Below are 21,252 nucleotides of genomic sequence, written 5' to 3' on the forward strand. Positions count from 1 at the left end.
CAGTACACTCACCATGGGCTTGCCAGAGATGGCTTTAATTTGCACCGCTTCCCCATTCAAATTATCTGCTGAAATATTTATGTTTGGCTCTTTCCATGTGTGAAATCTCATCAGCCAGGGCCCTGTGAGACACCTTTGCTACGAGGCACCAGTGAAGCTCCAAACAAGCAGTGAGGCAGGAGGAACAACCTCCATAGGAGATAAATCATGACACACAGATTGCAAGGAATAAGACATCACCATGCTCACCCAGAGCTTGCCAAAGAGCTCATTTGTTTGAGTTCTCTGTTGCCTCTTTACATGTACACTATTGCTCACGCACATAAAGCCAATGAACGACCACATGGAGATAAATACACTCATACTAAAGCTCCATCAAACTATACCCTTCTGCCAGCTGGAAAAGGAGGAATGTTTCTTGTTTTCCCTATTTCTTACACACAGCAAACACTGGGATACTAAATAAGAACCTTTATGGAAAAGGTGAAGCAATATGAAGAGAGCAAAAATACCTGAAACAAACTCAGCTGCTTTGCCTAGGAGGAGCTGCTATTTTACTTCAATGCCTGCTGAAGCTGTGGATTCCTCCCTTGGTCTCAGCAGTGATTTTCGTTCCTTAATTAATCAATTACACATGTAACTGTTGTCCATTAGCAAGGCAGATGACTGTCTTCAGACTCTGATTACTGGTTTTGGAAGAGCCCAAAAGTATTTCAGTAGGATGAATAAATTTCCTCGATGAGGTTTTAATGAGACCATTTAGCATTTTTCTTTCAAAAACCAAGAACTGAAATGGGCATAATAAACCAACTCCACCTACATCACGCACTTGGGAAAAACAACAGGCCCTAGTTTAAGCCCCTTTCTGTGCTTAATTGTACTTGGAAGAGTACATAATGGAGGACTAATGGTACCTATGCATTTAGTCCACTTAGCAGTGCAGAGGAGATGATTTCCTACATGCAGCATAGCACTTCGCTTGGCTTTTTTATCAGATAATGATCAGGACACATACATTAGTAATAGACTGCCAGAAGTAGCATGTCCTGGGTTATAAACCCCAGCTGGTCATGATCATAGTTATTAGTAATAATAGTAATCTGCGTTTCTAAATTACATCTGACCGCAAGAGCTACCAGCATCTGTTTATATAATATACATATTGCAGTAAGTCTAATTACATCAGTGCATAAATACAGGGGCATTTTTCAGTGTGGGGGCATATTTTCAAAGAAACAAAAGCTCCATTCTTAGAGCAACTCAGTATACTGTGCTGCACTCAAAAACACAGCCAGGATTTCAGTACTTACTTCTCTGATACCTTCCCATGTCATACAGTGTGCCTGTCCCTTTCATTAAACCTTTATTGACAGGAAGAGCTCAGGATTTGGATTTTTAAGTCTCATCCTGGAGCCTGAAAGCCTCCATTCTCCTGCAAATGCTTGCCTCTGGGTCATTGCTACTGTTCTACATTGATTTGCATTTACATATTTTGTTTGGAGTCTGCACTGTATTTGCTTTCTCCTATCCATTTGGTTTCCTGACACTGAGGATGAAAACAGCAATCAACATGGAACATCAGCAAGCGCTCACAGCTGTCCCCATGTCCCCATCCCTGGAACCTTCCCTCAGCCTTTCTTAAGGTTTTACTGATTATTTTTTCAAACTGAGAGGCTTAAAGCCAGGAAATGCCTGAAAAATTAGCTCTGAAGTGCTAGGAATATACATTTCATCTAATGCTGAAGAGAAGGTGATCCCCACTCTATACTGCCAAAGCCTCTCCAAAATCCAAATAAATTAAACTTCTCTATTGAATCAGTGTTGCCAAGTGGATGGGTACAAGCATTTTGTTCTCTGAGCACTGGATAACAAGTATATTGGCCATATTCTGGGTCTTATTTTGGTAACTGGTTTATCAAAGAAGGAGGCACCAGGGCCTTCAAATCCTTGCTGCAGCAGTGTCCTATACCCTTGCGGACATTCCCAGAGCTCCTGGTGTTGCCTCAAGCTGTGGAGTCAACTGGGCTTTCACTCCTCTTTCCTCTATGGGTACCCAGACAACACTGAGGAGTGAGATGTCAGGAATATATGGATAAAATGGCCCAAAAGCTGGGATAAAGGCAGCTCAGTAAGAAGCTATTTGCATTGTAAAGAAGCCATATAAGTATGCAGCCTATTAATAACTGCCTCCGTTTGAGACAAATGTCACCTGGTTGATTTGAGCTGCTTTGGAGGCAGAACAGATAGCAATTATCTATCACCCCAGAAGAGGTTCTCAACAAACGATTCACATTTGAAGGGAGTGGGGTGATGTTTGCTTTTGTTTTGTTTTCCTGACAAATAATCGAAACACAAAAGTCCTGGTTCTCAAAGTCCTCAGGTTTTGGGTTACCTCTGCAGGCCATTTGCATCTCCACAACCCATCAGCCCCATTGAAAGCAAAACTTTAAAAGGATCAGAAAGCAATGGAGAAGATTAAGTCTTCAGGCATTTACATAGCTTCAGAGCTATGATGGCTAAGGAAAAGCTTGCTGCAGCACCTGGAAAAGCAGCAGTCTGCAGATAGGTACTAGCTTTTGGGTTGACATTAGCTCTGGAGTGGGAGAACGGCCCATATTATAGCTGATTCCTTAGAAAGGACCTGCTAAGGCATCCGTTCTACTCTCTCCAGACACGAGCATAGATAGCACCAGTGTTGTAAAAGAGGAATACCAGTATCAGTGTAGTCAAAACAGATCTTCTAATGTGATCAACTGAATTAACTCCAGCTGCTTTGAGCAACCCAGTCTAGTGGAAGGTGTCCCTGCCCATGGCAGGGGGGTTGGAACTGGATGAACTATAAGGTCCCTTCCAGCCCAAACCAGTCTGGGATTCTATGTTTCTGAAGTGGTGTTAACAAGGTTTCTGCTGCAAACTGCAGACACAGAGGTGAGCTCAAGAAACTTAGACCCCCAGTCTCATTCTGCAGCAAGTTGGGAGCTTGAGGTCAATGCTTTTGGTTCATTACAGGACTGGGTTTCCTGCTAGCAGAAGTTATCACACAAGATCAGTATCAGATCCATAACAATCCTAATCCAGGCAGGCACTGACCACAGGCTTAGGCCACATTAATGGTTTTATATCCTATTATAAAGGTACCAGTTCCTCACTGTCATCCAGTCCTCACCATCTCTCAGGCAGTTTAAGAGACAGTAATGGCAGTTATCAACACCTTCACATTTTCTGTTTTGTTACCTCCAGTACAAATATCAATTACACAGTCTGACAAGGAGAAAATGAAATTGCAAAGTGTTAGGCTGCAGGTATTTAGTTCAATTATTGGGGCTGTCTTTAAAGCACTGTAATGACACCAATCCAGCCAGATAACAGCGATGGGGCATTATGTGCATTCCTACACTTTGAATTTAAATTAAAATCTGCTGTGACTTAAGATGTTATTTCCTTTGAAGGTCTATACTTTCCTTGGACAAAATAATTATTCTCAGATAATAATGTGAGTTGCTATGTTAGTGTATTTGCAACAGGGTGCCTTTGTTTCCTATTGTCAAATACTCAGGTACATTATTTACTGTATGATGATCTCAATCTGGAATGAATCTTTGACTTGAAAGGACACTTCTTTAAAACTCATCATCACCTTGCCCTTCTTTTGCTTATGCCTCAGTCTGGAAGGTACATTTTTCTTTGCTATTTGCAGAAGTAATTACCAAATGCCTGTAAGTCCATCAGCCAGGTTACCTTGATAATAGTAATAACACCAATGACAATAAATAAAGCTCAACTATGTCCAAAGGAAAACAAAGGAGTCACTTGTGAGCCGTTATTGCGAAGATAAGTAGTAAGAAAGATGCAAGAACATAATGTAGGTACTGACAGCATCATCACCCATGTGTCATTTTGAAACCACATTAATCAGGCCACCATCCAAGGACTTTACCCGTAAATGTAAAGTCTGGCAACAGGTTCTTGTTACAGAGTGAAAGGGAACACAAGAACTAATAGCTTAAGGCTACAATCACAGAGCAGCTCAGAACAGGAAACTGTAATGCTTTCTCCCTGAATCAGATCTAGGGCAGACACCAAACTAAACTGGGATCCCTATGGAGCAAGAGAAAGATCCAGGCTTTACTCCATGTTGGCTTTAATGCTTTGTGCGGTTATACAAGAATGACTGGTGTGCCTTTTGCTTGGCCCTTGAGTGGAAATCTCTGTTGTACAAACTTCTCACCTGTGCCGATTCCTTGTCATGTATCAGGAAATCCTGGCCGAGAGATGCCTGGTGATTAGCTCAGCCCTAATTCCTTCCCTGCCACTCTCACACCAGAGGAATGCATTCTCAATTATGTTGCTGATAAGAGAATTCCCAGGACTACAGTGACTGAATATATTGGATTTACATAATCTTGCCTAAATATCAACATTGCGTTTGCATCATGTCACCAGATTCCAGCCTTATCAAATGAAGGTGGATACTTGGGGAAGCCATACCTGAAGATGAAGACATAAACCAGAGGAAAACAAAAGGAGACAGAAAGTCATTTTGCCGTGCTGTGAATCACCACAGACATCTAACTTGCAAAGTCTTTCTTCTGAAGAGGAAGAACTGTCAGCTTTCCAGTGAATAGCTACCCTGTGTAAGATCACATGCCCACTTCATCAGAGGCAACTATCTCATGCATACAGGCTTTCTGTCTATATTACTTGTGGTTCTTATCTGAGGTTGTTCTGTTTCTTTGCAAGGGCTCAGCATTCTTTGCTGGCAAATGCAACCAGAAAGACAACCCTGGAGAATAGAATGTTCTATATTTCTGATAAAATCCAGACAATATCATGTTAAAATCCCTACTTAAGCCTGCTCCAAAGTCTTAAGCCAGTCCTGAAAAAGGAATGATAGCAAACTGGAGGTTGCCAAGTTTCCCCTCAGTAGAGCCAATCTCAAAGCTGCTCCTCTTGTCAATGAATTTCTTCAAAACACCATCCCTAAGTGAATAAGACTTCCAACAACTGGCCACACATTCTCCCCTATGAGCACAGGGTTTGAGGTGGGGAAGTCAACTTGTCTGTGACACCATTTACTCCTGCAACAGTGGATATAAGATTTGGTCTCGTCGCTCTCAGGTGGTATGAGAGGTTTATCTTCTCACTGGTGTTGACTGAGCATCCTGAGACAAGAACCACCAGGCTGTTCAGGCTACCTGTGCACTGCCAAGGAACAGACTGGGATGTCAATTTCCAGATAAGAATTTCTCCCAGAGCTGAAGTGGAGTGGCCATGAAAAGCTGCATTTTAACATTTCCTTGCATCATTCTCCCGTTTGGATTTCTTCTTCTTTGTAAAATCCTACCTCTAAAGCCTATCTAGGGCAGTATTTCATCCCCAGCGGACATCAGAAAGGTGCAGTAGTCATGGTTGTGATTTAAGGATACACTTCAGCCTTGAACTTCTTTGTTGTGAGTGTGACATTGACCCAGAGCAACTTCTTTTTTTCTCTTTAACCAGCATTTCTCCCACTTAAGTTTTATAAAGAACCTTGACCTAAGGAGAAAAGCGAACTGGTTACCTGGAGCTAAATTTGCACCACTTCAAAGAAAAAGCTGTTTTGACTGACCTGGAGGAGGGACATGCTGCAACACCAGAGATAAAAGCCAGCAAAGCAACAGAGCTTCAGGACATTCAATGGTAACTGGTATCCCAAAACCTCTGAAAATCTGCCAGAGAAGGTCGCTTGGGCCCCTGATGCAGAGGTCAGCACTCAGAGCAAGAGTCACTACTCACATCTGGCCCAGAGACCAACACAAACCTGACAAATCCTGTCCTTATCCAGGTGGGATGTGAAAGAGGACAAAGTGATTAGCAGGATCCTACAGCTGGACCAAGCCAGGACTGCAGACTCTTTGTGGCTTCTTTGGATAGGGTTAAACAAGGCTGTAAAGAAGTTGTTCTGAAATATTTATAGGCCTATGTGCTCAGTTCATGGCTGGTTCCTGAGGAGCAGTTTGTTATTTAGGGGTCTGAGGGAAGGAACAGGCTGCTGGGAAGTTTTCAGAGCTCTTATCCTGAATAAGAAAGAATGAAGTGCTGAATTTGTCATTCAAAGATGTATTCGAGAGGCTGAGCACAACCTTTGCATCCCAAGCTGGAGCAGAAGATTTCAAGATGAAGAAAGGGCTCCCTCTGGAGAAATATGACCAACTTTTGATATCCCACAGCTGGTGTGGAGCCGGCTCCCGCTGCTGTCCTGCCTGTGGCATTCCACCATGGAGACAGGCTGCAATCCCTGGAGTAAGTCTCTTTACTTTGCCAGGGTTGCAAAGAGAGGAATGAAGGCACTTGAGATCCACCTTTGGTCTCCACACAATTAGATCTGTTTGCATTTACCGAATGGCTCCTTTGTTTATTTTCTATGGTGAAGCAAAAGCTTTCCATGGAATCCTAAACTCTTAGTTCTCAGAGAGAAGCTGTCAGCATAAACCCCACGGTGGCCAGCAGCTGCATCCAGCTGTGATGGGAGCAAGCTCATAAGGCTGGGGTAAAGCCCCAGCTTATCTACATCTCAGGTCTCAAGCTGAGCTCTGTGCTCTCTCCACACTGCAAGAAGGAAAACTGCAATGTTTGTTGGTGTTACTGGGTTAATACTCAGCAGGTTCAGTACTCTGCTCTGAATCACCTGCCACCCAGTTAGGGAAGGCATTGAGGATCAGGTTGTTTTGAGGTGATAAGCAATAGCACTTAAGAATATATGTGTTGTCCCTTGTCTTATATTTCTAACACAGGGATGTGGGAAGGGTTAATAAAACCACCCTAGGAAGAAACTTCTCATTTTAAGAGCTCAGATTTTGACTGCAGAAGGTTCTGCCTGTGCTTGAGGCTTGAACCTAGGAAGAAATGCTGGTGATATCTTGCCATAATTAGCTGGGCTGGAGATCTTGTCTCTGAAACCCATTCACTGCAGCACCTCAACAGGCTGCCTCAGGGGTCACTGCTTGTGCTGATGGGTTCCTATGGGTAAGGCACTGGCCAGCCCAGAGCTTTTCTCCTCTAACTGGAGTCTCACCATATTTTTACAAGGAATTTACATCTCCCTTGGAAAACACATAAGAGCAGCAGGCTAAGAAAGCTTGAAAAGAATTGCACAAGTCTACTGAACTCTCGCATTTTCACCCCATAATTACATTTGCTTTGTTCAGGTTTGCACATCTCCCATTTCAAAAGCTTTAGTACTAACCAGGGCTCGCTCTTCTCTAAACTTTCTAATCACTGCCCTATTCCATGAGGTTCCTGGGGGTCAGATCCCTGTGACTGTACCTGATAGCACTGCTGCCGTATCCCGTCTGCGCATGAAGGGGTCCCGGCAGCGAGTCCTGCTCCTGAGCGCAGCCTCCAGCAGTCAATGCTATAACCAGGAACCCGCAGTTTATGCTGTGTGTAACTGCTGCCATCTCCTGGCCTTATTAGGACTAATTTCGGGCCCGAAACAGCTGGGGCAGGATCAGTAAAGTCAGGTGTAATAATTTAGTTCTGATTACAAGAAGCTGGTCTGAGAAACACAGCCTTACCCCATAGCAGTCACAAAGTCACATCAATGGTTGCGAATTGGCAGGGAACTCAGTGCCCAGCAATTTCTGCCACAAGCTGGAAAAACAGGGCTCCACTTCCCAGCAATAAGTGTCTGGACAAGTTGCTGTTCTTCCCTTGACTTTTCAACAAGCATGAGCTCAAATTGCTAAGTTTGAGCTCTACTTTAAGAGTCTCAAAACCAGGGTTTAAGGTGTAGGAGCTACTTACCATAATCTAACTGAAATCCTACTCCCAATATCAAGTTACTTAAGAATTTGGAAGCATCACTCAGACCTATTGCTGGATTTAGTGTCTGTATGGAATGCTGTCATTTCCAGCCTTCTTCCTCCACCCTATAACCTTCTGTGACAGCTTGGGTGAACCTGTATGTCCAGGGAATCTGGGTCATTTATCAGTAACTATGGGAATCTGCGCTGGAAACTCCACATAGTGAGAAATATGAGATGGTCAAGGTACAATCATCAATATGGAAAAATAGGAACACAGCTTTCAAAGGGTTTTCTTATCATCCAGTCCATCCTATGCTATCTCAGGCAGCCGTATCACATAATCCTACTCTTAAATTCCCTGTGCCCTACTTTAAAATTAGTCGGGCTTTTTTATGCACAGTTTTTATCAGCAAGCTTGTCTGAACATTCAAATAAGGGATTTTCCTGAGATTTCAGCCTTACGCAGAATGTCAACTAGCCTGGGCTAAGGACCACTTGAAAGCACCTCCTAGGCTTTTAGTGCAAATCTCTGATCTTAGTTAAAAGCCCACTTCATAGAAAACAGCTTTTTGACAGTGTTTGCTAATACACCGACTCCTACATGAAGGCAGAACACACGGAAGAGGCTTACAGACCATCGACTCTATAGTTCTGTACTCAACAGTCAGGCATGAGCATTGCAGAAATCAGAGCTGGCAGCTCCCATCTGAGACCTGTCTTTGCCACTTCCCACCTGAGACCAATCCTTACCAGCTCCCCCAGACTGCTGCTGGCTTCGGTTCACTCAGCAGGACCCCAGCTCAAATGGGACTTGGTTGAACCTCAGATGCAGAAAAACACCTCATGTAGCCTCTTGATGATGGAGGTACCTTCATGGTTCCTTTATTGTATTTCCAGTATCTCCTGGCTCTTTACCTCTCACTTGAATACTAACTTTAGCATTGTTACATGAAGAGAGGACTAAATGCTGATTGACCTGACAACCTTTCAGCACCTGAATGTCTTAAAAACTAGCCACAGCTGACTTGGAATCAAACCCCTACTGACCTTTGGTTGCTCTGGGGGAAGAGACATCGCTGCATGAGGTTGAAATACATGCACAGTCCCCAACATCTGCCAAGCAGCCTCCATTGCTTATGCCATGAGCGATTCTTCCAGGCTGTTAACATTATACAGGTCTCTGTCATCCTGCTCTGAAGGCATGGGGTGGATGATTACGTTTATACAAACAGCTGCAAATAAATAGCACACATCCTTAGAAATACATCCATAAGAGTACACATCGTAGTCAAATGATGTGCCAAGCTAGGAGAAGCAGCACTTTTTTTAGGACATAATCTGGTTTTGCATGGCACTTCAAAATATTTCATGCTTCCTCCACCAAAAACCTTTTCAGGATAAAGGTTTTCCCATGTAGTGTGTTAGGAAGTACACAGCGTGAAAGAACTGTGACAGAAGTGAGACTTAATCAAGGTGGGATTAGCTGAGAGAGCAAGGATGTACAAGTAGCCAACATCAGAAGTCCCCATGTTGTCAGGCTGGGGAAGTCACTCGCAGCAGCCCTTGTAAAAGGAACCGAAGTGTGCATTAAACACAAACACTACAAGAGTCATTCGTTTATTTCCAGCTTTTTAATGTGACAGAGAGAACAAAACCAAAGTCCATTGGAACAGCTGCAATTTCCAGTGACAACCAGACACAGATCAAATAAAAAAAAAACTCATAGAAGAAGAAAGGTTTCAATTGATGAAAAGGAACCAAGGGACCGGAATTGTCTATTTCACACACAGTCGACAGAACATCTAAATGAAACATTTCATTAAATGCACAACACTGGGTGTTATTTACAGTGGAACTTGCAGTGTGTGTACATTTATAGAGCACTAACACCACACAGAGCAAAGAAATTTCTTTCAGTTTGTTTCCTTCACAGTTCCCAGGTTTGACTCTTCTTAAAAGCGGCGTTTGCTAATACGAGGATAAGAAACCGAGGGAGAAACTTGATGGGAATACAACAGATGGGGCTCAAATCTACATAAACCTAAAAATATACTCTCAGGTTTCATATGTCCTTTGGAAAGTCAAAGGGCATTATCAGGGAACATAAATGGACCTAGGGCCTCCTTATAACAGTATCAGAGTATACTCTGTTGTTGGAGGTCTCAAAGCAGGATGCGGAGAAGACCTGCACATCTGCAGAAAGCTCAGCTCCATGCAGCCTCACTCTGTGCCCCTGTGTGAACCCAGCCTTGGGGCTGGACCACTTCCAGGCTCAGGGAATATCCCTTAGCGCACCTCTCCGGTATCACCGAAGGACATCAGGCTGCCTGACCACTCCCCAGTATGCTGAACATCTGGATCTAGGTTTTCCAAGAGTGACCCTTTTCTTAGCCCAAAAGATCCATATAGCACTGGGTATAAGTCACAGAACATTCCAAGGGGATAAGGATCATATGGGCAAGGAGGGGATCACCCCACCCAGCACAAGCTGCAGCCACCACCAGTAGGACATAGCAGAGCCAAAGGCAGGGGAAAGGAGCTGTCCTGCACAACTGAATTAAAGGGATAGGTATACAACAACCAGTTAAATCAACAGGAAAGATAAGGAGGCAGAACTCTTATTGTAATACCACTGGTGTCTTACAGTAGTATCAACAGTGCTTTGTGTTCCTCTAAATGCCTGTTTCTGCATGCTCAGAAACTCAGTAATGAATTCCTCCTGTGATCCTGTTACACTGCTGTACCCCTAAAGACATTAAATCACAGCAGGCCAGTTTGGGTTCCCTAGACCCACCTTTCCCACGCCACAAAGTTCCTGGCTGCATGGCTGTACTGGTGTGCCATGCATGCATGAAGAGGTCCAGCTTCCTCTGGAAGAGGTCTTTGGGATTTAAGGCAAGTCCCCTGTCTTGGTTCTCTGTGTCCCTGTTGCAGCAAAGTTCATGAATCCAAGGAAGTAGTGCTCTGCAGAGATCATCAGTGGACCTGTGGTCAGCAGTTCTCTCTGTGGATGGTCCAGTGCATCCAAGACAAGAAGACTGTTCACTGTGGCAAAGACAGGCAGGAGGAACCAATGGAGGAGGCATGCTGGTCCCGTGCACTGAAGGTACAATGCTGATTTTGCAGTAGAAATAAAGCTGAGCCATCAGAGGAGGAGCCTGAGCGATATCTCCCCCTGCATGATGCTCCAGGGCTCAATGGCTCAGGCTCAGCCTGGCAGGTATTTCATGGCTTGAAACTGAGAGGCAAACCAGAGCACAGTCTGAGGGGACTTCACCCATCGATCATTTTGCTTTGGAGAGCAGCAGTGTGAAGCCTACACTGATTTACACCGTGACAAGGACAATAAACAAACACATGAGGAGTATTGACTAAGCCTTGTTCACGCTGAAGTTGGATGGGAGATGTTAGTCCAGGTATCAAAAAGGTTGATGCCTGAGCTGGAGCTGTTGCCCTGGATTTCTCTGTTACAGAAGGAGAAAAGCAGAGCTATCCAGGGCAAGCCATCTTCTCAGCAATGTGCCTGAGCATGGTCACATATATTGCCTATGTGTTTCAGCTGAGAATAGTGGGAACACAGGGAGACGAGTTCAGATCCTGACATCTAACTATAGATGTCTAAGGCTAGGTGATATTGTTTCTCTTTAGCTTTCCCTTTCTTCCTTCTCTGTTCATCGTTGTCCTTTCCTAGGCCATTGTGTATGTCTGCCCTTTCCTATTAGGTCACAAACTCTCTCGTCAGGGACAGGCACCTTGTCACAACACACCTGCATTGTCCTCTAGCCCTCAAGTGACTGACCCATGGATTTTAGGGGTGCAAAGGGTTTCTGCAGCCATATGGGTAGCTTGTGTGACATTGACAACAAGGTCCTATTGCTCTTCACCCTGTCCCAGCTAATCTCTCAAAGGGGAGGTTTAGCAGCCTGTGAGAAAGGCGTTCTGTAAAGAAGAAAGGTTTCTAAGACTGGATATTTCCTACCATTACGGTGATGTTCAAGGGCAGGTAGGACGGAGCCTTGGGTGACATGGTTTAGTGTGAGGAGTCCCTGCCCATGGCAGGGGGGTTGGAACTAGATGATCTTAAGGTCCTTTCCAACCCTAATTATTCTATGATTCTATGATTACCTTGCCATTTCTGTCTCCTCAAGACCGCAATTTCTTCCTTCTCTGAAAATTAACAGAGAAGTTTTGCAAAATAAATGACGTCATTACTGTCACTGTACAATGTCAGTGGAGAACACAAAGGGTCAGGTTTGCTGTCAGAGCACTGGGTGATATGTACATAAGAGTGCTTCATAAAATAAATAGAGAAAGGTTTTGGCTCCACAGAGCAGTGCAACAGAACAGCCCAGAAAACGAAACATTGGAATGTGGTAATTGGTATGCACAGCCCAGCAAAATGGATGAAACTTAAAGACCATGGTGATCTTTTGTGTTGAAATATGTATCTAGCTGCTTCTCACCATGCAAAGGGACCAGACATTCTTAGAGAAACAAAACCACCAAAACCATGTTCTGGGCTGTGATTCTCAACAGAAGCTGTAAACTGCTGCCAAAGGACATAATTACATTCACTCCTACCTTAGAGAAGGAACCTTGCTGTGTTGAAGACAAATCAAAAGAGGCCCTAAGATACCCATAAAATGAAGAAATGAGGCATAATGAGCTTGGTTATTATGGCAGCTTGTGATTCTATCAATTTCATAAGCTTCAGAATAAATCTCAAACATCCCAAATAGCCCATTGTAGCCTAGTTGCTCTGTAAGTGTTTATCCCTGACTGACACAAGGATAAAAGTGATGCTCATTAGAGGGTTTTGCCTCATCGGCAAAGGATTTGCTTCTTGTGATCTAACCACGCTCTGCGTCCTTCGGCTGTCCCCCGCAGCAGCACCAATGCTGACTCCCGCTGTTGCATGGGACTGGTCCTGTGCTGCTAATGTACTTGGCTCTCTGTGCAGCAGAGGTGTTACACTTCAGACCTGCTGGATTTCAGCCTAGCCTTGCTTGTTTTTCTTACAGAAAAGTGGAAAAAAGGAAGAAAATAATGGATCCAAAGAAAGATAAATGGGAAGATCAATAGCAAAAGTACAAAGAAATTTTTATGTCACTAAATATCCTGGTGAGACAAATTTCCTGCATTATATGACAGTTTGTGATCAATTGTGGTCTATTGTTGGGCTTGTTAAAAGGGTTTAATTAGCATTATCTCATCAATTGTGAGCACTGGTGTGTTTAACAGTATGCATTTCGTTCTTGCCTCCCAAGAAAATATAGCCCAAACTACGCAACTCACGCTGCTTTTAGATGCAACAGGACTTAAGCTGTATGATAAAAAGAGCATATGAATTTCAGAAATGGTCTTTACAGGATATCAAATTTAAATGGGCCACTTAATGGAGAATTTAATGTTCTGTACAGTGAAAGCTTGCTGCGTGCATTCCCTGTGTAACAAGTTAAATGGCTTTAAGTAACTGTGCTTACAGTGCTTCAATGAGACCCAAGTATATAAGAAAATCAAACATCATATTCTTTAAATAATATGGCTAAAATGCTGGTAAATTCACAGCTACCATACTTTAGGTATTTAACAAAAAGTCCCCTGTTTGCACTGGATAATATGTACACATTTGGTTTGTGGAATGCTCCAACATCTTATCAATTCATCCTCTGTGAAAACAGCAGGAAAAAACCCCTCTGAATCATCATAGAAATATATATTCCCAGCCATCAATACATTTAAATATTTGGTGTCTGGATATAAAGAATGAAGTGTCACTAAGTTGGTTATGACTGCAGACAATCTTGAATTATTAGGATTCTTTTTAGTGTCTCTTTTAAGATCTTCTTAACCGTGCTGAGATTAAAAATTGCAAATTTCAATAGCTGATGACTTCAATATGTGTGTACATTTGCAAGTATGTGTAAATATATATATATATATATAAAATTATGTATATATTCCTCTCCCAGACCATAGTGATTCTCTATGCCCGAGTAAAGACAATAAAGGGCTTTGAAACTCTGAGTCTTCTGAGAGAGCTGAGCATCCACCCTCACATCCTCCAGAAATCAGGATTCTCTCACTCTTGCAGGTGGCTTAGTTGGTAACCCCCAAATCAAGACAGTTCGGGTCACCAGCCACATTTGTTGCTCCAGTCCCTATTGCTGGAGCTCACCTACAGTAGATCTGCCGCTTGCCTCAACTCCGGACGCCCTTTGTGTCTGAGCATAGCTGATAAGAGTTGCCAAGGAGCACCAGGCAAGGCGGCATCTCACAGCTCAGCAAAGGCATGGGGGGGGTCAGGATCTGTTCTCCCATCAGACACGCTCACACATGCATGAAACTGATGTTCTCTTCTTGTGTTGTTACACTGGGGTGGAGAGGAAAGGGCAGGCTCCCAGCGTATGCTAGGTTAAACCCAAGCTCTGCAAGGGGTGTGTGGTAGCTGCATGCACCAGTCGTGACTGTTAAATGGTGTTTTAGGGGGAGTGTTTTTATCCCTTTGGGCTCTTCTTTGCTTCCATTGTCTTCTTTGAGGTATCGACAGAACAGTGTAGAAATGGACATTTTGATTTTCCCAAATATGGCTCTTTTCAGTTCTTCTGCACCTGCCCCCCCCCAACCTCTTTGGCCTCACTTGATCACATCAGGACCTGTTCTCGAGTCTCTGGCAGGCGCAAAGCGAGCAGGCCACCTCCAACCAGAGCAGAGGAAGCCAGAAGGATGGGAACCACCTTAGTTATCCCTACAAAGGAGGCAAAGATTGAGTTCCCCAGGATGGCACCAAACTTGCAAAGCCCATTGAGGATGCCAAAGGCTGTTGCCCTGTGGAAAAGAAAAGCAGGTGTAACTACAGAAGATCTGGATGGGTGATTTTGTGAACGCTCTTGTGTTCCCCAGGCTATGCTTCTAGCAAGAAAAGCCAGGCAGAATAAATAAAGGGATAAATAGATATCACTGTTTCTCATGTCTGTGTGATTAAGCGGAATGTCTGTGTGTATTCGTTTCTCTTTTCCATCTTAGCTTCTCCCCAGTCCTGCAGTGCCCCATTATGTCAGCCTTTGGCCTCCCCAAATACAGCAGGACACAACCTACTCTAGAATTTGTCAAAACCCTTCCAAGTGCTGGCAGGGGTGGGTTGTCACCAGGGAGCCAATAACAGCTCTCCTCCAAATCCTGCTTCACCCAAAAGCTTGTGCCTTCAAAGCACAGTCTTTCTCCTTCCCTTCAGGCTTCTCCCAGCAGCCTGGAAAAGGCAAAAAAAAAGCTTATAATGATGTTGTGAGGAAAGATATGATCTGCAGCACAATCTCCCAAAGTTTCCTGTGCTGCCCCATCTCTCAAGCCAATCTTTGCACAAGGCTGTCTCCAGGTTGAGGAGGGGAAGGCTGTCACGGCGATGCGCTATGACAAGAGGCTGGAGGATACATTTGAAAGGCCAAACCTCCACAAACATCCATGGAAATGACAGACTCTGTATTTTATCTGCCTATAATTTCCATACACCCACAGGACTCCCTGTGTACAAGCCACCATGCATACAGAATTATGCTCATGAATGTCTGTGCAGATCCAGTAGAGCCCTTAAGGACTGGTGAAGATCCTTCCCCATCTACATGTGTCTAGCGTGGCTTTTTCATGGAGTGCCCCTCTCTGGAGACACTCAAAACCCACCTCTATGTGTTCCTGTGTAACCTGCTCTAGGTGACTTGACTTGGTAGGGGTGTTGGACCAGGTCATATCTAGAGGTCCTTTCTAACCCTAATGATTCTGTGTGCACTAAAAGGACAAAGTCAGAGGATGGAGACTAAAAGGAGCAATATTCTGAGCACCTTTTGTCAGTGGGGTAGAGCTCCACAGTGATCACATCCAGGGCATTCCAGGCAGCGATGCTGGCTCCGCAGAAGAGGCACTGCCAGCCGATCATTGCTGACTCGCTGTTGCCGAAGAAGAGGAAGAAGCAGCACACTGCTGAGATCAACATCGAGCCACCTAGGGGGGCAACCAAGAGAAGAATGTTGGCACTGGTTTCCCCTGTCCACAGATGAGCAAACGTATTTGTTGATAAAGATGGCTTTCAAGTGACGGTGTTTCATCCCAGAATGAACTAAATCTTCAAGAATCAAAAAATACCTTGATGCTGCCTATCGTTCTCTGATGCTGGAAACCCGCCTGAAAATGTTCTCAATGACCATCTGATTTTGCTGATAGTCTTCTCTATGGAGACTCTGAAGACAGGCTTTTTCCAGGCAGGTTTCCAGCATCTCAAGCTTCCAGATGGACCCAAGAAGAGCACAGGCAAGTCAATGGGGAGGAAGAATCACTGTGAAGGTTTTTCAGCATGAGTTTTGAGTGAAGAGCTTGTGCATTTCATATCTTACTGAAATCACTTGATACATTTCTAGTGCCAATTAGGATAATTTACAGTCGATTGTATTAAATACTTGAGGTCTCTTTTAATTATCAGAACATCATTAGATTTCATGGCACATTTGCACAGGAGCCATAATTTTATGAATACCACTGAGGGAGAAAGTGAGAGCGTTCATGCTCAGTTAGGCACATTTGAGATTCAGAAAGATGGATAGCTGCCTCCCTGCCTTCTACCCTGTTGGGAATTTCCACCTGAAAGATGCAATTCTTGCTGAGTTGAAATATCTTTTACTGGAAATTTCTGTTGTTGCAGAAATGTCTCCATTTGCTCCCAGGAAACCAAACAATTTGTTTGTTTGGGTTTTTTGGAATCCATTTGGCACCATCCAGAATTATTTGGGTGCTGAACTGGAACTGAAATGCTTCCTTTTGAACATGATGTTGCATCTTGCCTGCTGTGGTGCTCTGCCTAGGAAAAGCTGCGGTGCAGGACTCCACACCCACTTCTCCTCCATGGTACCTGGCCAGACTACATCCCCCAGTGTGCAGTGCTGCATGAGGGCCACCATGTGGGCACCAGGAGATCTGCTCTTTGGCACAGGAGAGGATTTAATGCAACGTAATAAAACCGAAGTCCCAGCAAGGCACATAATGCAAAAGAAAACTCAGTTTTCATGTTTAGCTGACCAGAAATAATACGCTCAACAGAGTGATATGGGTGGGATGCCAAAAAGCTGTTTCAATTGAAAATTCCACAGTGAAACGTTTCAGTGTGTCCTTACTAATTTTTGCCCTGTACATTTCATTCTGCAGGAGAAATAATCATTTAGGATTCCAGCTGTCGGCTCAGTTCCAGATCAAAGCACTGAAATGCTGACATGTTCACAGGGTGAGCAATCTGATTCCCATTCAGCTTGCTTTATTTCCCATAGACCCTCTGGTTTGTTAGGGTCTTTTCCAAATTCACTACATGACTGCTCAGGGTGCCTTCCTGACACACTGGTGGGGTCACCTTGCTTACCTTAGCCTGACTGATGGTGAGGCTAAGCTAACTAAACTTCCCCCTGTTCTCAGAAGAGAGGTGAGCTCAAGAAAGCGATTCATCCCTTACCCCTGAGCTACATCACTGACTTTATTAAACTCACTTGGCTGTCCCTCGAGGCATGATTTCCATAGTACCTGGAGAGCAAGGTCTGAGTCCTGAGGGAAACAACACCAGAAGTTCCCAAAGTAACCATAAAGTTGATAAGGTGGTAACTTCTTCCCATAATGCTAAAGGGATTGAGTGTGGCACGGTCACTTAACCTAACACATGCTCTCTGAAGCTGTTTGTAAAATCATTTGAAAATCAGAAAACCAAAAGAGGGAACTGCTGGGCTGTCAAGCAGCGACATCAAATAATCTTTGTGAATATTCATTGCTACAAGCAAAGGGCTTATTAATACAGAGTGCTACGAATGTCAGCATCAACTCAACAACACCAAGGGGTCCTGCTTCAGTTCTGACCCCATTGCGCTGCGCACTGGATAAACATACAGGCTTTGACATAAAAGCGAACATAAAAAAGGAGGATGTCACAGATACACAGAAAAGCAGGGTGAGGAGATGGGGAGCAAGTAGCTTGCTCACTGACAGAGTATATCCCTTGCCTCACCCTCAAGCCTTTTGACCCTTCTGCTGTATTTGATATGGGAACAAGTCATCCCCACCTGAGACATCTCTGCTTGCATCAGTGTGCGCAGATGTAGCGAGACCTTCACAATAACCTTGGCTCTTTGCAGAGTCATGACCTGCTCCATGCACCCACCATGCCCACTCACCGATCATCTTTATCCTCCCTATTTTGTCCATGAGTAACGCAGAGATGATGTTGCCTGGCAGCACAGACAGGCTGCCCAGGAAGCTGACCAGGTAGATCAAGAAATCATTGTCCTCCTCGAAGTCCAGATGGCAGCCTTCCTTCTCATGCATAAACGTGCTGTTTATGAGCCTGCAGTTGATGAATTTGTGTTCATAGAGATCTGTGAGGGAAAGAGGCAAAGTCTTAATCCTGCTTGACTGATCTCAGGATAGATTAATAAATGCTACACTGCTAATGATCATAAAACACAGGTTGGCTAAAGTTGTATTTTAAGCTGTATTTGTTCAATTGAGCTGCCAAAGTGCTCAGCATTTTGCCATTACTTTAACCTACCGAAGTCTGAGCCCAGTCTTTCACATTTCTGGTGTGGCAGCCAATGATGCCAGAAGCCACGTGGTTAAAAACACCAATAGAGCAACCTGAAAACTCCTTCCAAATACATCACCCTCTTTTTTCCATCATCACTCTCATTACCCAGCACACACACAAACACACAGATCCCTATCATCCTTTTCCCTAGAGTCTGATAAAACAGTGCTTGATTACTAGGAATGGAGAGGAGACCATAGCAGGAATCTCATTACCAGTATTATAAAAGATAGTAGAGATGATGGTGCAGTTTTCAAAGAAGGTCTCGCTGGATGTCACATCTTCAAAGTAGCAGTCCTCAAACAATGAATGCTCAAATCTCACTTCCTTGAACTTCATGCCAATAAATCTGTGAGCAGGAAACAGAACTTCACTCTGTGCTTTAAGACATTTTCTACACTGTACAGCATGTGAGGGCTGTTTGAAAAGACAGAGCATAATGGCAGTTTCTAGGGTCATTTACAGGAGAGGTGTTGCTTGGATGTGTAAATGTCCTTGCAGCTCCATACCTACATATTTTGTATCTTAGTAAGAGAAAAGGGTTTGAAAAGGGTTTGTTTGTTTTTTTTTTAAAGAGAGATGGACCTTTAATGTGCTTCTAGGGCTGAGTGGACAGAAATCCTCCCACATTCAGTACACATTCATCTGAAGAAGACATATTTCACTCAGTGCATGGCATTCTCTTTGTGAGCTGACCTTGCTGCCTTCTTTATTCTGCCCCTTCCTCCAGGATAAATAAACCCAGGCATTGTCAGGAGCCCATTAAGCTCTTCAGTGAAAGGCTTCTGACAGTTGTTTAAGCTTGAAGTGATTTTTAAGCAAAAAATGTTTCTCGAGAGTGGGAAGATTATCTGAGTTCTGCTTGTAACCATCTCTGTTTGAGCACTATCGCTGCTCGCGTAATGAAAACAGATTACACTAAAACTAATCAGCTGTGTCAGGTGATTGATTTCTCCTCTGATGGGAAGCTTGACATGTCTGACCTGCCTGTCTGAAGGATGACACAATATTGATTTACCTGTGAAACTCTGCAGGGACACTGAGAAGATGTATTAGTTAATGTACAGGCATGTGTGGAAGATGTAAAGAGCTATTAAGAACAACTGTTATTGCTGTAAAGAGGCCACAACTGTCAGCAAATAACATATACCTGTCACCTTCTAACATATACCCAGAATCCTAATTGAATTGGGCACTTACAACGCAGCGTAGCATGATGGCTGTTTACACCAGTAAATGAGCACTGCAGGGTTTCTTAACTGAAGCCACTAACAGATATTATTAATGCACAAGATACCACAAGAAGACTGTTCAAGTCTTTTGCTCCATGTAGAAGGTCTTAGAGGTTACAGGAAAACTTAAGCTGTTCTGCATTTGCTCAGTAATAGCCAGTGATGTATTTACTCTCAAAGGCTGTTAGAAGCCCCTTTTCCTGCAGTTTGATTTCTTAATACCCATCTTTAAAAGAGTCATGTAGCAATGGCCTAGTGTTCAATGGAGTTTTATCTCACAGCCAAAGGCTGGAGCAAAAACACAGCTATAAATCATACTCAGATGTGCTCTGGGTATTACTGGAATGTAACTTCATCAGCTTTTGAGATTTTGAATTGAAGAGGACCAAAGCAGGAGAACAGTGATGGACACAGTTTTGTCTTCATCCTGCAAGATGCTGAACACCTTTAATTCTCAATGAAGTTAGTTAAACTAAACACCTCCTCTGGGCATAAGATAAGGGTCCCCAATCCCTGAATTTGACCACCATCCACTTCTTACTAGACTTTGTTTGGCTGCTTGATAAGCAGGGGAGTATACCCATAGAGGGCTAGGTTTGCACAATCAAACACAGCTCCTGCTGCAGGGAAGGTCTCTGGAAGGACATGAGGACACATGCTGGGGTGCCCCACCAATGTCTATCAGATATATACCAAGCAAATTGAGACAAATACTTTCTGAGAGGAGAGGAACAACCTGGTTGGATGATGAGGTATGCTTTCATCTGTGAAGACTAAAACAATGCATGTTTTGTGTAACACTGAACATGCCGTGGGACCTCCCCACATAGTGCAAGGCAGCTGGAGCAACACCCAGTCTAGCCTGGGGCAATGGCATCTCCACTGAATTTACATAGGGGTATTTTCCCACCCATTTTATTGGTATTTAGAAGAGTAATAATAGCCTGCTACGAATCACTAGGATTTATAGTGGTATGGAACCACTGTAGTGGTAGTGTGGAATCACTATAGTGATTTGGTCTAGGCTGGATGCAGAAGAAAACACCAATAGGCCCAGACCAAATAGAAGAAAGGGAGAAAAACACTTGTTCTGTCAGAGCAACTTCACTGACTTTAGAGCACTAAGAGAAGGTGACACACTCGTTCTGTGGGGAGATGCTGGCCGGTGTGGGAGAAGCACACCAGTACAACTGGCCATGGCATAGCACGCACTAATGGGCTGTAGGATGGAGAGCAGGATAAGTCATATCAAGGACTTCAAGAGAAAATAGCTTTTCGTTTTGGCAATGCAGCAGAGAGCAGTTTCGTTGCAAGTGATGAGCTCTGCTGCCCAAAACCAGTAGATGTCAGTGTGTGCTAAGGAAAGAGAAGTCACCTCAGCGTACCCAGCACAACCGGGGCACCCACCGCCCTGCTCCCAAGGCGGGGCTGCTGGGAGCAGGACTCCTCCCAGGCACCCCTTTGGATCTGGAGATGGAGTGTCTGAGGCAGAGCGTGTGAAAACCAGGATAAAAAGGATATTTGGTCTGTGGAAAACTGCCTTTGGGATTTGATTCTTTGTCCAAAAGAACAACAGATTTACAAGGTGGTGGAAAAAAATAATCTCTATCTATCTATCTAAAAGATT

At 43.9% G+C, this 21,252-nt stretch overlaps 1 protein-coding gene across 1 annotated transcript in view; it reads right to left on the reverse strand.

Annotated features, from left to right (window-relative positions):
• Positions 1–11,908: 11,908 nt before the first annotated feature.
• The window catches only part of SV2B (synaptic vesicle glycoprotein 2B), a 56,040-nt gene continuing 46,696 nt past the window's right edge, over positions 11,909–21,252 (reverse strand). The window contains exons 10-13 of the mRNA XM_061446739.1: positions 18,609–18,742; positions 17,984–18,184; positions 15,623–15,782; positions 11,909–14,615 (exon numbers count right to left, since the gene is read on the reverse strand). Of these exons, the coding sequence (XP_061302723.1) occupies positions 14,432–14,615; positions 15,623–15,782; positions 17,984–18,184; positions 18,609–18,742 (679 nt within the window). The 3' untranslated portion in view covers positions 11,909–14,431. The remainder of the gene's footprint in view (positions 14,616–15,622; positions 15,783–17,983; positions 18,185–18,608; positions 18,743–21,252) is intronic.

This window comes from Pezoporus flaviventris, unplaced genomic scaffold (genome assembly GCF_033815535.1).
Source record: "Pezoporus flaviventris isolate CSIRO_AGI_PZ_B2104156 unplaced genomic scaffold, CSIRO_AGI_Pfla_v1 ptg000006l, whole genome shotgun sequence".
Classification (NCBI taxonomy): Eukaryota; Metazoa; Chordata; class Aves; order Psittaciformes; family Psittacidae; genus Pezoporus; species Pezoporus flaviventris.